This window comes from Eulemur rufifrons, chromosome 28 (assembly GCF_041146395.1).
Source record: "Eulemur rufifrons isolate Redbay chromosome 28, OSU_ERuf_1, whole genome shotgun sequence".
Classification (NCBI taxonomy): domain Eukaryota; kingdom Metazoa; phylum Chordata; class Mammalia; order Primates; family Lemuridae; genus Eulemur; species Eulemur rufifrons.
Window position 1 is genome coordinate 22770272 of NC_091010.1, and position 16896 is coordinate 22787167.

The window sequence follows — 16896 nt, forward strand, 5'->3', positions numbered from 1 at the left end:
TCTAACAGTGTTAAATATAAAAAGAATGCTTGTGATACGGAAAATTGGTAATAAAAAGGGCAAGAACTGAAAGAAAATTAAAGATTTATAATTTTCTATTTTAAATTCTGGTCACTCGAAGAGGGAAGACACTTCCAATTCCAGTGTGACAAGAGCAGGAGCAGGACGCAGAGCAAAGCCCCGTGCGCAAAGGACTGTGCGTGCGAGAGATCTGGAGAGAGATTATTAGCAACGTTTCCTCTGTAAAAAAACAATGGGGGAATCTGGATGAAGGGTACACACAGGAGCTCTCTGTGCTTATCTTAAAACATTTCTATAAGTTTAATATTATTTCAAATAAAAAGTTCAAAAATCCATTTTAAAATTCCCACATATCACAGAAGATAGAATCCCCTGTGATCAAACCCCAGGAATTCACCCTTGTTCATCATCAGTGAGTCTGAGTTGCTTCATGGGCCAAGTGAGGACCCTGGTTTGCCAGAATATTCCATAGGCCGATAAGAGAACTCAGCAAGATGGACCTCACAATGTCATTGCTACACTAACCCCAAACTTCTGAAAGGGCAGTTCCCATCTTCCAGCCCTCATCTCCTGGACTATTCTCCTCACCCTCATAAAATTAAAAACAAATAAATAAGCAAATAAAGACAAAGACAAAACCCAGCCTAGGAGTTCCAAGCTGCTGCAACTGTAACGTCTGGAGCTGGCCTGCCTAGGTTCAAATCCCAGTTCCACCATGGGTGAGCTAGTTTTCAAACAGCTGAGCCTCAATTTTCCCATCTGTGAAAAGGGAATAATGATACCACCCCCCACAAGGTTGTTGTGATGATTGAATGAGTTAATATATACAAAGTGCTTATATCACTTGTACATAACAAGCACTGGTGAGTATTTGCTATAATGATACCACATTATCATTATCACCATCATTTTTTCAGACTGCTTAAAGGGGGCAGAGGAAGAAACAGAGACAGCAGGAAGCAAAGTGACCCTGAGACTGAGAAGAGAGGAAGATGGGGGCAGAGGCTGAGATGAAGGGAGCAGCAGTAAGAAGGATGCTACTGTGGAAGTGAACGCAGCTGAGTGTGCGCCTGTGGGGGCACCCCCTTAATTAACAAACCCCACTCCTAAAAGGTGAAGCCAAAGCGCACAGGGAATGTTTGCAGCACAGGCTGAGAGCCCCAGTGCTGAAGGCACCCGGCTTAGGTGGCTCAACCCAAGGACCCTGGAGAAGAGACAGGGACAGGCCAGTACGTGCTGCCAAAACTGAAAGGGCAGGACGCCAAACCTCAGGCTGCTGAGGGGAGCAACGCTGCGGCCAACTGCACATGGTCAGGAAAGCCACCAGGGGCAGCCTTCATGCAGGCACAGATACATGGGCCAGTCTCTGCAGCCCAGTGACAGGGGAGTAGCAGGGGAGTCTCAGGCAGGGCCATCCAATAGTGACACCCCCGCTTCCAGTGGCTGACTGCAAAGTGGTTCACCTGCTCTAGTGACAGTGTCCTCCACGATGCTCACTATGACAGGGTCTGCAAAGCTCTGAACCCAAACCCCAGGGAGCAGGTTGAAAGCCGGATTAGCCCCATGCCTCGGATAAAGAAAAGGATTATGGCTTCCTCCAGGTCCCACCCACAGTAACTTAGGAATAAAGTGGAGTCAAGAGGGGAAGACTCCTGGGTCTCATCTCAAAATCCACCCCAGAACAAATGGGCTCCCTGGAGAACCTAGTCATGAACCTTGCCGAGAACACGCCCTTCCTAAAGCAAACATTTGGCAAGCTCTGAATACGCACCCTGGACAGCAGCCATGACTGGGGAGGCCACAGTGTCTACGGGAGAGGGAAGGAGCACCCCGCCCCCCACCGTCCCTCAGCCGGGCTTAGGGACCAGGAAACGATGGAAATCCTGAGGGGTGATGTCTAAACCTCCTCGGGATCACAGGGTCCTCATGTGCTAGGGACCCACCACTTGCCACAACCAGACAGCCGGAAGTGGGTGGACGGGCCCTTCCTGTGCGTGTCCACGCCCCTTGGGCAGGGAAGGAAGAAAGCCCTTGGAGGGTGGGGCCCTGGGGGGGGCTGAGTCCGGCACATGCATGAGAGAAGGGGACGATTTTCCTGGCAAGGCCCTGCTTTCTGTGCCAAGGGCTTATACAATGCATTTTTTTTTTTTTTTTTTTTTTAGAAAGAGTCTCGCTCTGCTGCCTGGGCTAGAGTGCCCTGGCGTCAGCCTAGCTCACAACAACCTCAAACTCCTGGGCTCAAGCAATCCTCCTGCCTCAGCTTCCCAAGTAGCTGGGACTACAGGCATGCACCACCATGCCCGGCTAATTTTTTCTATATATATTTTTAGCTGTCCATATAATTTCTTTCTATTTGTAGTAGAGACGGTCTCGCTCTTGCTCAGGCTGGTCTCGAACTCCTGACCTCGAGCTATCCTCCCGCCTCGGCCTCCCAGAGTGTTAGGATTACAGGCGTGAGCCACCGCTCCCGGCCTACAGTACTATTTTACCTCAGGTAATGAGGGGCCCCCTGATCAGCCCAGAGCTGTGAACCCTAATTCCTGCCTGGCAGGGCCACAGCCACACCCTGTGAGGCCTGAGCCTCTGGGGAGCAGGTGAGGAGGCCAATGACCTTACGGAAGGGGCATTTTCACCCAAGGGCTCCGCTAACCCCGTGCTGGGGAACCAACCCCAGCGTCCTCAGGGGATGAGTGCATTTATCCCACAGAGCCGCGGGCCTCCCTCCCTCATGGGCTCGACTCTGCGGGAGTCCAGGCAGCCGACTCCCCCAGCACCAGTTTACCCGGACGGTGGGCATCTCTTCGAGCACAATCCAGCCCCTATTCAGGCTGTCCCGTCCTTCTGCCCAGGAGTCCTTTTCTGTATGCATCTATGACGGACTCCTTCCAGCAACCCTATTCCAGGGGCTCAGGACACCAGCGCTTTGAGGTCTGCTCCCTGGAGATGCCCTGGGGGACACGGGCCCAATGGCGCTGACCCGGAGGGAGCGGGGACCCACCTGGCTTCCACTGCCGTGCATGATGTTCTCTGGAGTGTCATAAACCTCGGACTCCATGTGAACATTCTGGTTTTTCTCATGATTCACTTGCACCCGCAGAATTCGAAAGGAAGACCCACCAAGATCCAGGGCAATGAAATCTCCCTTTTCTGTTCAGGGAGACAACAGGTATCACATCAGATTCGAGGGTTAGGAGAAAGTCACATGCCATGCCCACTTGTAGGCAGGGTCCAGGCCCTGTCTGCCTCCCCCTGCCACACTTCCAACTTCAGGGGGACAGAAGTACTGAATTAAGTTCAAATTCTCAACCCATCTTTCTCTAGTTCCTTACCGTATTTCAAAAACAGCACTGCTATCCATAAATAAAAATCGCGTAGCATTTCAACTCAGAGAAAACCCTACCTCTGAGACCCATCCCACGCCTTGGGTTCCTTGCGTGTCGGCTCAGACACCGACTACAGCCAGCCCAGAGCTCCACCTACTGCACAGGGTTGTTCTTTCTTGTGGTAAAACATGCACAACATAAAATTTACCACTGCAACCATGTGTAAGTGCACAATTCGGTGGCATTAAGTACATTCGCAATGTTGTGCAACCAATACCACTATTTCCAAAGCTTCTTCACCTCCCAAAACAGAAACTCTATAACCGTTAAGCAACAACTCCCATTTCCCCTCCCCCATAGTTCCCGGTAACCACCAGGCTGCTCTCTGTCTCCATCAATTTGCCTATTCTGGATATTTCGTATGAGTGGACTCACACAACATTTGCCTTTTTGTGTCTGGCTTATTTCACTCAGCATGTTTTTCAAGGTTGATCCATGTTGTGGCATGTGTCAGCATGTCACACTTTATTAAGACTGAATAACATTCCATGGTATGGATAAACCACATTTTCTTTATCCATTCATCCATCGGTGGACACTTGTATTGTTTCCACCCAGAGGATGCTTTTAACAGGTGTCCCTCTTGCTCACATAAGAGTAAGCTGGCCCGCTATAGAGACCTCCCTCAGGACCACTGTGCAGTACTTGGGGGGGCCTCAGCGGGACGGAGCAAGACGCTGAGACGCTGTACACCGAGACCACCAGACAGTGCCAAGGGAGGTGGCTTCAGGCAGGTTCCAACCACTAAGCCACATTAAACATTCTTTATATCTTATTAGTTACCCTCACACATGCTCCCAATATATCAGTTAAAATCTGTTAGCTTTATTCATGATGCCAAGGTGACATCCCCACTGTCCCAATGTGTATCATGTCAGGGGTGACAGACACCCCTGCCTCCCTGAGCCCCAGTGGTCCACCAAGCCCCCAGTCCTGAGACAGTAAGTGCCAGACTGCTTTAGGGCATCTCATTTTCCTAAGGAAAGGCCTGTATTATCATATTTTATGGTGACAGCATTATTGGAACTTAATTCACATGCCATACAATTCACCCATTTGAAGTATACAATTCAACGTTTTTTAGTATATTTGGTTATGCAACCAGCACCACAACTAGTTTTAGAACATTTTCATAATGTCAAAGCCGAGTGCAGTGGCTCACACCTGTAATCCTAGCACTTTGGGAGGCTGAGGTGGGAGGATCACTTGAAGCCTGGAGTTTGAGGCCAGCCTGGGCACAGAGACCCCATTTCTACAAAAATCAGAAAAATTAGCTGAGCATGGTGGCATATACCTGTAGTCCCAGCTACTCAGGAGCCTGAGGAAGGAAGATCACTTGAGCCCAGCAGTTGGAGGTTGCAGTGAGCTATCATGATGCCACTGCACTCTCTCTAGCCTAGGCAACAGAGTGAGACAAGAAAAGAAAGAAAAAGAAAAACCCTGTACCTTTTAACTATCACCTCCCAAGCCCCTCATCTCCCCCAGACCTAAGCAACCATTAATCTACTTTGTCACTATAGCTTTACATATACCTATACTGAATATTTCATATAAATGGAATCATACAGTATATGGCCTTTTATGACTGGTTTATTTCACTTAGCAAAATGTTTTTAAGGTTCATCGTGTTGGGCATGTATTAGTATTTCATTCCTTTCAATGGCTGAATAATATTACACTGTATGGTTATATCACATTTTACTTTTCCCATTTGTCCATTGATAGAAATTTGATCTGTTTCCACCTTTTCGTTATTTTGGATAATGCTACCATGAACATTTGTGTCCAAGTTTTTGGACACGTTTTCATTTCTCTTGGTACATACCTAGTAGACTTGCCCTGTCAAATGGATTCCATGTTTCACTTTCTGAGGCACTGCCATCATTCTGCGGCGCACATGCACCATTTTGCACTTCCACCAGTAATGTAGGAATTTCCAGGTTCTCCCTGCTTCATCAACACTTGTTGTTGTCTCTTTTCACTTTTGATTTGCATTTCTCAGATGACTAATGATGCTGAGTGCCCTTCATGGGCTTGTTGGCCATTTATGTATCTTCTTTGGAGAAATGTCTATTCAGATCCCTTGTCTGTTTTTAAAGTTTTTGTTGTCTTTTTAGTATTAGGTTGTAAGAGTTTTTTTTTTATATGTTCTAAAAATAAGTCCTTTATCAGATATATGACTTGCAAATATTTTTCTCTCATTCTGTGAGATGTCTTCTCTCTCCTTTTTTTTTTTTTTTTTAATTAATCAATTTATTTATTTATTTTTTGAGACAGAGTCTCATTCTGTTGCCCGGACTAGAGTGCCATGGCATCAGCCTAGCTCATAGCAACCTCAAACTCCTGGACTCAAGCAATCCTTCTGCCTCAGCCTCCCGAGTAGCTGGGACTACAGGCATGCGCCACCATGCCCAGCTAATTTTTCTATATATATTTTTAGCCGTTCATATAATTTCTTTCTATTTTTAGTAGAGACGGGGTGTCGCTCTTACTCAGGCTGGTCTCAAACTCCTGAGCTCAAACAATCCACCTGCCTCGGCCTCCCAGAGTGCTAGGATTACAGGTGTGAGCCACCACACCCGGCCAAGATGTCTTTTCACTTTCTGGATGTGTCCTTTGAAGCCCTAAAGTTTTCAATTTTAATGAAGTACGAATTATCTGTTTTTTCTTTTGTTGTTTGTAGTTTGGTGTTGTATCTAAAAATCCATTGCCAAATCCAAGGTCACAAAGATTTACACCTATATTTTCTTCTAAGAGTGTTATTACTTTTAGCCCTCACATGTAGGTATTTGATCCATTTTGTTGTTGGGGTGTGTGTGTGTGTGATGGGATCTCACTGTGTTGCCTGGGCTGGTCTTGAACCCTGGACTCAGGGGATCCTCCCACCTCCACCTCCCAAGTAGATGGAATTTAGGGGCACATGCCACCACACCTGGCTATTTTGAGTTAATTTTATATATGGTGTGAGGTAGGGATCCAACTTCATTCTTTTGTATGTGGGTATCTAGTGTCCCCGGACATTTGCTGAAAAGACTATTCTTTCCTTCACTGAATAGTGTGGCACCCTTGACAAAAATCAATTGACCATAAATGCATGTGTTTGTTTCTGAACTCTCAATTCTGCTCCACTGATCCCTATATATGTCTACCCTTATATCAGGACCACAATGTCTTGATTACTGTTAATTTTGAAATTGGGAAGTGAAAGTCCTATAGCTTTGTTCATCTTTTTCAAGAGTGTTTTAGCTATTCTGGGTCCATTGAGATTTTTAATTTTTTTTTAAGTATGTTGTTTTGTTTTGTTTTTTAAAAAAAAAAAAGGTTCTCTTTTATAAAGTCGACTTATCTTTGTATTTGATTCCACCAAACTGTAAACTGGGACACGTTGCTATATTTCTGGAACTTAGAACAGTATCTTGGCATATAGTAAAAGCTCAACAAATACTTGCAGAATTAATGAAGATGGAAAGGAATGAAAGAACAAACCAAGAACTCTCACTGAATTTTACTGTTCTTATCATCTCTCTTAGGTTTCTTGAGGGAAGGACCACAATTTAGGCTTCTTTGCATTTGTCCTTGGTACCCAGGACAGCTGAGTAAGTGCTTGGTAGCTGCATGATCATAGGAATTAATGGTCCATTCATTCATTCAAGGCACACCTGCTTATTGTTTCTTAAACACCAACCTATTATGCCATCATGTGAGACACAGAGGAAAAACCAAAGTGTGTTTTTCCCATTCCCTACTCAGTATAACACGGAATACTTCTGCGACCCTAGATGTGTGCAGGTTTTTCCCCACACACCAAGCAGGCAATCAATTTTGCAGCAGATTCACCAGTGAACACACCAGCCAGCTTGCTGTCCTCTAATTCAATCCAATTCTGACACTATCTACCTGCAGATGGCATCAGATCCCACAGGTGGAGGGCTCAGTCTCACAAGACTGCCCCCTCCCACTTTAGATGCCAGTCACAAGCACAGGTTGTGGCCTGTGTTTCTACTTGACAGACTAGAAATCAGGGTTCCCACAACCCCCTCCTTGGATATGATTACTTTGCTAGAGTGGCTCACAGAACTCGGGGAAACACTTTACTTACATTCATCCATTTATTATAAAGGATATTACAGATGAACAGCCAGATGGCAGAGATGCACAGGACGAAGCATGCGGGGAAGGGCGAGAGCTTCCATGCCCTCTCCAGGTGTGCCACAAAGGAACCTCCACATGTTCAGCTATCTTTAAGCCCTGGGAATTCTGCCCTTTTGGGTTTTTATGGAAGCTTCATTACATAGGCACAATAGAGTAAACCACTGGCCACTGGTTTGCCAGCTCAACCTTCAGCCCCTCTCCCTCCCTGGATGGGGGCAGGGCCGAAAGCACCAACCCTCTAATTATAGGGCTGGTTCCCCTGGCAACCAGCCCTCATCCCAAGGCTATCTAGAGTCAGTGCATTAGAACAGGAAATTGCAAAGGATTTAGGAGCTCTGTATCAGGAACCAGGGTCAAAGACCAAATATTAGAACAAAGGATTCTCCTAGCACCCCTATTGATTAGGAAATTAGAAGGGTTTCAGGAGCTTTGTGCCAGGAACTTGGGGCAGAGACAAATATGTATATTTCTTATTATTTCACACATCGGTTGGGTGAGTTTCTTTATTGAGATATAATTCACATATAATTTATCTATTTTATTTTATTTTATTTATTTATTTATTTATTTTTGAGACACGGTCTCCCTCTGTTGCTCAGGCTGAAGTGCAGTGGTACAAGCATAGCCCATTGTAACCTCAAACTCTTGGGCTCATGTGATCCTCCAGCCTCAGCCTCCTGAGTAGCTGGGACTACAGGCATGCACCACGCGCACCACCGCGCCCGCACCACCGCGCCCGCACCACCGCGCCCGCACCACCGCGCCCGCACCACCGCGCCCGCACCACCGCGCCCGCGTATTTTTTTGCAGAGGTGGGGTTTCACTATGCTGCCCAGCCCAGTCTTGAAATCCTGGCCTCACGTTATCCTCCCACCTCCACCTCCCCAAGTGCCAGGATTACAGGTATAAGCCACTGCATCCAGCCCGATTTACCCATTTTGAAGTGTACAATTCAGTGGTTTTCAGGATATTTACAAAGTTGTACAACCATCATCACTACCCAATTTCGCAAAAATTTTCATCATCCCAAAAGAAATCCTGTACCCTTTAGCCACTCTTCATTTCCTCCCAACCTCCCTAACCCCCAGCAACCACTAACTATATTTTCTATCTCAATACATTTCCCCATCTGGGCATTTCATATAAATGGAGTCACACAATTTATGGCCCTCTGTGACTGGCTTCTTCTCACTTAGCATCTTGTTTTCAAGGTTTACCCATGTTGCACCACAGAATGTACTTCATCATATGGATATATCACATGACACCACTGATTTTAAATTATTTCTATGGTCCAAAAAAAGCACAACAAGGGAGAATGCTGGGAAGCAAGTATCATAGATTTGGTGAAAACTCTGACCCTGACTTTGTGCGCTGTTGGAATCAGTATAGGGTTTTCTTCAGGTTCCCATCAGAATCCTAGCCCCATGGTGCTTTACACTACTGCCAAGTTAAAAAACTGAATTTGTATGCGATGGCTTCTCTCAGGCAGGTGAGTCACTAGAATATCAAAAACACTTTATTTTACCATCAGCTAACATTCACCAGGCCTTTCTGTGCCAATCACCAAGCGCTGTATATGCACCATTTTCTTCTTAATCCACTCAACCCTATGAGGTAGGTACTGTCATGATGCCCGTTAATATAGACAAGCAAGTAAAGGCAGAGTGGGGTTAGATATCCTTTCCAAGCACATAATCAGTAAGTGGCAAAGCCAGCATGTGAATCCCAAACTCAAATTCATAACCATGAAACCTGCTTCCTAGACAGAACTCGGGGACAAGGATCCCCACAAGGATCCCCCAAGGATGAGATCTGAGTGAGACTTCAGCACACCAGAGATGGCTACATTTCTTTTCTGGGGCTCTTCAACATCCATGACTCCTTGCAGCTTTTGGTTTTGTTCTGCTTTGTTCTTTAAGGAAGAGAGTAAAAGCTCAACCTGGTAAACAACTATAAACCACTTGTGCACAGGGAAATAACAGGCACAAAAGCAAATGCTATGCTGGGATGAAATGATGGGTACTTTTTATTTTATTTGATACTATTCTTATTTATTTAATTCACTGTTTTAATGTTTAAATAAACATTTATTTACTGCATGTTTTACACGAGCTTTCTCTCATAACTTTAAAATAAACCAAGGGAAATTTTTCAGTTGCCAGTCCAATCAAAAGTCTTATTTTCAGGCCGGGCGCAGTGGTTCACGCCTGTAATCCTAGCACTCTGGGAGGCCAAGGCAGGCGGATCATTTGAGCTCAGGAGTTCGAGACCAGCCTGAGCAAGAGCAAGACCCTGTCTCTACTAAAAATAGAAAGAAATTAGTTGGATAATTAAAAATATATAGAAAAAATTAGCTGGGCATGGTGGCGCACGCCTGTAGTTCCAGCTACTCGGGAGGCTGAGGCAGAAGGATCACTTGAGCCCAGGAGTTTGAGGTTGCTGTGAGCTAGGCTGACGCCACGGCACTCTAGCCCAGGCAACAGAGTGAGACTCTGCATCCAAAAAAAAAAAAGTCTCATTTTCAGACGAATCAAAGAGAAAGCAGGTCCCTGGGAATGGTGGCCGGGAACTCCTGCTTGGGTAGTGCTGGCGTCCACACAGAGCAGGTAAGAGCTTTCAGCTCCTCACCTAAGAGGACTGGGACCTGAAGTATGTCTAGCAGGGTAACTGAGAAAGGACCTCTGCTGCCTGTAGATCTGGGAGGAGCCTGGTCTTAGGGTACACAAAGCTGCCCATAATTCCTCACTCCACAAAGACCCCGCCCCCTCCCAGCCTCCTGCTGTAGTCTGCCCACTCCAGGTCTCCACTGCTCCCTGCTTTAACAGGCACAGATCAACAGGGTCCCCAGGAGTCAGTGTCAGAGAAGAAAGGGTGGCCATGAGATGCCAGGACAAAACTAAATACTGGACACTTGACACACCTGCCAAGTGGTGGTTGATTTATCTAAGGAGAATCTTTACAAATAGCCCCTGAGGTGGTCGCAAGGGGACTTGCTAAGCTCCTGATCCTTCCCTGAGCAGTGACCCTGGTTCCCTTTGAAGGTGTGCTTTGTGGTTGCTAAAAGACATAGCAGTTCTTCCTCTTCCAAAAATCACATTTGCGGCTTAGGAAACATTGCACAAATATTAACTCACCTTCTCAGTTTATGGATAAGGAAGCTTCAACCAAACTAGCTGAATGATTCACTCACAGTCACACCCATGGCAAGACCAGGGTGACCCCTCCCTTCCCTCATACTTGGCAAATACTGTGATGCTCATTATTTTTTATGTGTATACATCTTATCTTCCTCAGTTGGGTGATAAGCAACTTGAAGGCAAAGAAAATTTAGCAGGCTTACCTCCCTCCCCCAAGGACTGAGTCCTGCAGACAGCAGGCAATCAGTAAATGTTTGCTGCCAGCTAGATAGGAAATGCCTGGGTCAAATGCGTGGTCTCTCTGGTCTTATCCTCTGCCAGGCAAAGGACACCAAGGCATGACGGTAAGGGCAACAAGATTTTTATTAGCTTTGTCAGAAGTCTAGCACCTCTTTAGATAACCACCCTCCTATTTTTGACCCATGAGGTTGGAGGTGGGGCTGAGCCCCTGCTCCAGCTCCAGGGGAAGCAGTGTGTGATCCAGGCCCGTGATCCAAGTGCATCGGAGTCAGCCATCTTGACCACCATGATAGAGTCAGGATGGGCACGTGACCCAAATCAGCCAATTACGGCCCTCACCAAGCCCATCCCTGGTCCTGCGGGAGCAAGGCTTGCTCTGCACTGGGAGCCCAGCTCTGAGCTGAGATGTCAGTCTGGGCTGCAGGGGCTGCCTCAGCCACTGCAGCAGAGCGGTGGCCTAGGCATGAAGCCAACACAAAGGAAAGGTGGGCTGACTGAACAAGTAAAAGAAAGATAAGCCCCTGGATACAGAAGCCAACTCACAATTGGACTTCTCAGTTATAGGAATGTCAAATTTCCCCATTTATTTATTTATTTATTTTATTTTATTTTGAGACAGAGTCTCACTCTGTTGCCTGGGCTAGAGTGCCGTGGCGTCAGCCTAGCTCACAGCAACCTCAAACTCCTGGGCTCAAGCGATCCTCCTGCCTCAGCCTCCTGAGTAGCTAGGACTACAGGCATGCGCCACCATGCCCAGCTAATTTTTCTATATATATTTTTAGCTGTCCATATAATTTCTTTCTATTTTTAGTAGAGACGGGGTCTTGCTCTTGCTCAGGCTGGTCTCGAACTCCTGAGCTCAAATGATCCGCCCGCCTCGGCCTCCCAGAGTGCTAGGATTACAGGCATGAGCCACAGTGCCTGGCCTCCCCTTTTTTCCTTAGACAAATTTCAGTTCAGATTTCTTTTGGCTACAACGGAAGGCTCCCAAGTTCAATAATCTTTATTAGGGCATGGATCCCCCAAACACCTACTTGCCCTCCATAATAAAAGGAATCTGTGATCATCCCCTTTCATCTCAGGTCAGCTCCCCAGTTCACAGCTGTGGTGTCAGTCACCCCAAGGCACAGGGACCAGAGCTGCAGTCTGTGGCTCAGCCACACTCCGTATGGCTAAGTCAGCGGTGGGGTGCCAGGATGGGCGTGAGACAGAGCCCCTTTGCACTCTGCCTCCTTCCCCTGGAGCATCACGGAGATGCCAGTGAGTTCTGAAAACCCTGGATCCTTCCTCCAGGGACTGGGATTACACATTTAGGCCTGATGGGTGGGGTCCTTTGACTGGTCACACTGGTTAGGAAAGGCCTTCCCAAAGAATTCTTACAAAGTCAGTTATTAAATTATAGTGACGATGATGATAATGAAGATGGCCCACTGTGTCTCTTTCAGCAGCGTGCAGTTTCCAAAGCCCTCTCATTTGATCCTGGTGACAGCCTTGTGTAGCAGGCAGGGTGGGGACTATCATGTCCATTTGACAAATGAGGAAATGGAGGCTCAGAGAAGCTTGGTGACTTCTCCAAGATCACACAGATAATAAATGCCAGAGCTGGAGATTTATCCAGGGTTCTCGATTTTTACTTTATTTTTCCTTTAACTTCAGGTTCAGCCTCTTTCTGCAGCAGTGGGCTTCCTTCCAGCTTCCTCTTCAAATCTCTGGTTTCAAACCTTCCTTCCTGCCTGCCTTTTACTTGCAGCTTCTTCCCACAACTCCCATTTCCACTGAAGCCAGGAGAACCACTCTTCAAGACAAGGCTCATTAAACAAAACATCTGAAGGGCCCCTAGCAACCCTCCACTTTCTAATGACAGTCATCATTACTAGCAAATAATGGAAAACAAACACAGGCCAGATGTCTCTCGAGTCCGGGGCTGTGCTGGAATACAAGGCAAATAAACACTCTGCCCGCATGAAATGCCTGCCTCAGTCCAGCTTCATGAGTGAACTCCGTGCGTGCGCTATAAAGGCATGCCCTCCGGCATGCAAGCCAGATAGCTACCTGATGAGAACACAACATCTCTGTCAAAAACCCAACTAGAACACCAGACATTCAGGAGATTCCACAGATGGAAAGAACTTTCCAGATAGTCCAACAGTCTTCCCAGATAAGAAAACTGAAACAGCCCAAATGCCTCAGGAAGAGAAAGGAAATATTTTCCTTCCTTTGGCTGGAAAGCAGTACTATGTCTGTTTAGGGCCCTAAAATAACTGTGACCACACTGTGACTCGTTCTGCTTTGCGTGAACAAAGATTATGGTACATTCAAGCTCTAGCAAATATATATATATATATATATATATATGTATATATATATATTTTTTTTTTTTTTTGCTTCTCCTTTGGGTAAAAACCTCTCTTTTGGGTAAAGACTATGCTAAGAACAATGAAATAGCCAACACTATCCTTAAAAAGCTTACAATCTAATTGGTACTTATGATATCCTTCAAAATAAATAAGAAAATGAGAAAAAAGGGGAGGCTTCCCAACTGAGGGGGGCCAGACACAGAGACAGCTATTCCCAAGAGACTGGGTGCTGAAGCAAACCAAACTATTTCACCCCAAGATAAGTCTTCCTGGTATAATGAGTACTTTGAATTAAAGGCCCCTTAAAGAGTAATAGATGCTGGAAGATACTTTTCCCTTATCTATATAAAGACCACACAGACCTCCAGGGAGAACAATTGTTTCTCATTATCTATATAACCACTACAAGATAATGTCTGTCTCTCAGCTTCATTCAATTTCCAAAGAGAACCACTGGCAAATTAATCTCTGTTGACCTTCCTTTCACTCTCCCCAGTAACCATTTATTGCCCCCCAACAGAATTACCTACATTCCCCACCTCCCCCCCGCCCCGCCCCTCTGAAAATAGGCTGTATCCCTCTGGGCCCCACTGGGATGTCTGGGTAATCACTCTGTGATTCTCCCCCGTACATGTTAATATCAGATTACTAAGTATGGAATGTCCAATTTCCTTAAGTACTAAATGTGACAATTGATATCTCTGACATTTCACTTTGACACTTCTTTTTTTTTTTTTTTTTAATTGTGAAGATACATCCTCCTTCTTTCAAACACTCATTTTGGCTTGTGGTTATCGCTCAAATTTTTTTTAGAGCAATTTTTATGAAACCATAGATAAGTCAAAAATTTGTGTTATTTTTGAATATGAGTTCCATCATGGAACCATCACAGCGCAGACAGCTTGAAATATCAACAAAGTGTTTGGGAAGGATTTGGCTAATGAATGCACAGTATGTTCGTGGTTTGAGAAGTTCCATCCTGGTGATGTTAATCCTGAAAATGAGCCACGTTGGTGACCTTGAGACCAAGGTGGACAGTGATGAGCTGAAAGCTATACTGGAAGCAAATCCATCTCAACCTACATGTGAATGAGCAGCAAGGTTTGACATTACTATTCCAACAATATTGGACCATTTGAAACAAATGGGCAAGGTAAAGAAGCTGGGTACTGCAAGAATTAAATATGCGTCAGAAGAGAAATCATCTCGAAGCTTGCCTTTCTTTGCTGTCACGACATAAAGGCAAGCCATTTCTACACCATAACATATTGTTACATGCGATGAAAAATGGATTCTTTGACAATTGCAAGCATTCGGCACAATGGCTGGATAAAGATGAAGTGCCAAAACACAGTCCAAAACCAAATATTCATCAGACAAAGCTAATGGTGTCTATTTGGTGGTCGAGTGCTGGTATTCTCCACTACAGCTTCATGAAACTTGGTCAATCGATTACAGCGAATGTCTACCGCACTCAATTGGATGAAATGATGGGGATTGCTTGTGATTACGCAGCTGAGATTGGTCAGTAGAGACAGGCCGATCCTCTTGTAAGACTGCATGTCGCAAAAAACAATGCTGTTCGAACTACAGAAGCTGGACTTGGAAACTCTCTCTCACCCACCGTATGCACCAGATCTTGCACCAACTGACTACCACTTCTTCCAGGCTTTGGACCACTTCTTACAAAGGAAATATTCAATTCTCAACAAGCTGTGGAAAACACCTTTCATAATATCATCGCCGCTCGCTCTCCAGGCTTCTTCGCTGCTGGCATGAACAAGCCAGTTAAGATAGTAAAACTGTTGTTGATAGTTTAGGCACATACTTTGATTGATTGTACTGATTCTTGTTTGAGATATAATAAACTGAACTTTTGATTCAAAATTGGACATTTCATAAATGACCTAATAAATCTATATGCCTTTTGTCCTATAAATCTGCCTTTTGTGAGTGGATTTTTCACCAAAACTTCAGAGGGCAAAGGAGAAGTTTTCCCTTGGCCCCTACGGTAGCTTTGAAGAGGGAATTCTATTTGGCCAAGTCACCAGTATTAAAAGACTTCAATATTTTCCTTCTTTATTATTCATACGTTTACTACTTTAAAAAAGATTTAGTTTTTTTTTTTAAATCGATGTATAGATTACTGAAGAGCAACTAAAAAAAAAAAAATCCAAAGAGGAAAAAAACTAATAAAAAATGATCTGGTTTGTATCAGATATGTTTTCAGAAATGTTTCTGAGTCCAGTCCACCAGAGTCAAAGTCAGCGAGAAAGCAAAGGCTTTTTCTCCTTTGCCTGGGAAATCACATCACCACATAACGGGCACTGGCATTTCTCCACCATGGTTTCAATTTATCCTTCCGTGGTTTGGGATTACCACTAATTCTGTCCCGGACTAATTACTACAGTGGAAGCAGTGATTAACATTTCAAAAAGGGAACAGCACCATGGATTTACTATTAAGGAGACCCAAATTCTGACTACTCCAGGAGAGCTCCTAGTTCTTAGATCAAAAAGGAGCCCAGAGTCATTATGGGTTACACTGTGTTCCCTAAAAAGATACATTGAAGTCCTACCCCCTGGTACCTGTGAATTGACCTTATTTAGAAATATGGTCTTTGCAGACATAATCAAGTTAAGACGAGGTCATTGGTGTGAGCCCTAATCCAATATGACCAGTAGGTATCCCTAGAGGAACACCCCATGAGAACACAGAGAAACACAAGGAGAAGGCCATGTGACGACAGGGGCAGAGACTGGAATGATGCAGCTGCAGGCCAAGGAACGCCAAGGATTGTCGGCCACCACGAGAAGTTGGAAGGGACAAGGAAGGATTCTACCAAGGGTCTCAGAGGGAGCATGGCCCTGGTGACATCTTGGTTTTTGGCCTTCTAGCTTCCAAAACACATATCTGTTATTTAACGCCACCCTGTTTGTAGTATTTTGCTACAGCAGCCCTAGACATTAATACAGGGTAGAAGGCGGGGAAGGAGCCTGAGTGCAGGCAGACAGACCCAGGGAGGGCCCTCATGGTGCAGGGCTTTGGTCTTTCCTCCTCCCCCTCCTCCTCTTCCTTCTCTTCCTCCTCTTCCGCCTCCTCCTTCTGTTCAACACCAGTCTGTGCTCTGGAGAGGTCCAAAACATTTGGCCCTATCAGCACTAGAGGAGAGACTCAAAGGAGACATGGGGCCCAGGCTACTGGTGCCAATTCCACAAATTCCACAACAGTGTTTCCCAACATGAGCGTACTGCCACATATGTCACTGCATTTAAGACACACTGAGGCCCAACATGGTGGCTCACGCCTGCAACCCTAGCACTCTGAGAGGCTGAGGCAGGAGGATTGCTTGAGGCCAAGAGTTGGAGACCAGCCTGAACAAGAGTGAGAGACCCCATCTTTACTAAAAATAGAAGAAAAATAGCTGGGTGTGGTGGTACACACCTGTAGTCCCAGCTACTAGGGAGGCTGAGGCAGGAGGATCACTTGAGCCCAGGAGTTGGAGGTTGCAGTGAGCTATGATGATACCACTGCACTCTAGCCAGGGCGACAGAGCGAGACTCTGTCTCAAAAAGAAAAAAAACCACCATTGACTGGAAGACA

At 45.6% G+C, this 16896-nt stretch overlaps 1 protein-coding gene across 4 annotated transcripts in view; it reads right to left on the reverse strand.

Moving 5' to 3' along the window:
• The window catches only part of HK1 (hexokinase 1), a 72519-nt gene that overhangs the window by 31630 nt on the left and 23993 nt on the right, over positions 1-16896 (reverse strand). For 3 of the 4 annotated variants that reach the window (XM_069460903.1, XM_069460905.1, XM_069460902.1), the window contains exon 3: positions 3020-3168. The exons of the other annotated variant lie outside the window; for it this stretch is intronic. In XM_069460903.1, the coding sequence (XP_069317004.1) occupies positions 3020-3168 (149 nt within the window). The remainder of the gene's footprint in view (positions 1-3019; positions 3169-16896) is intronic. 4 annotated transcript variants of the gene reach the window in all.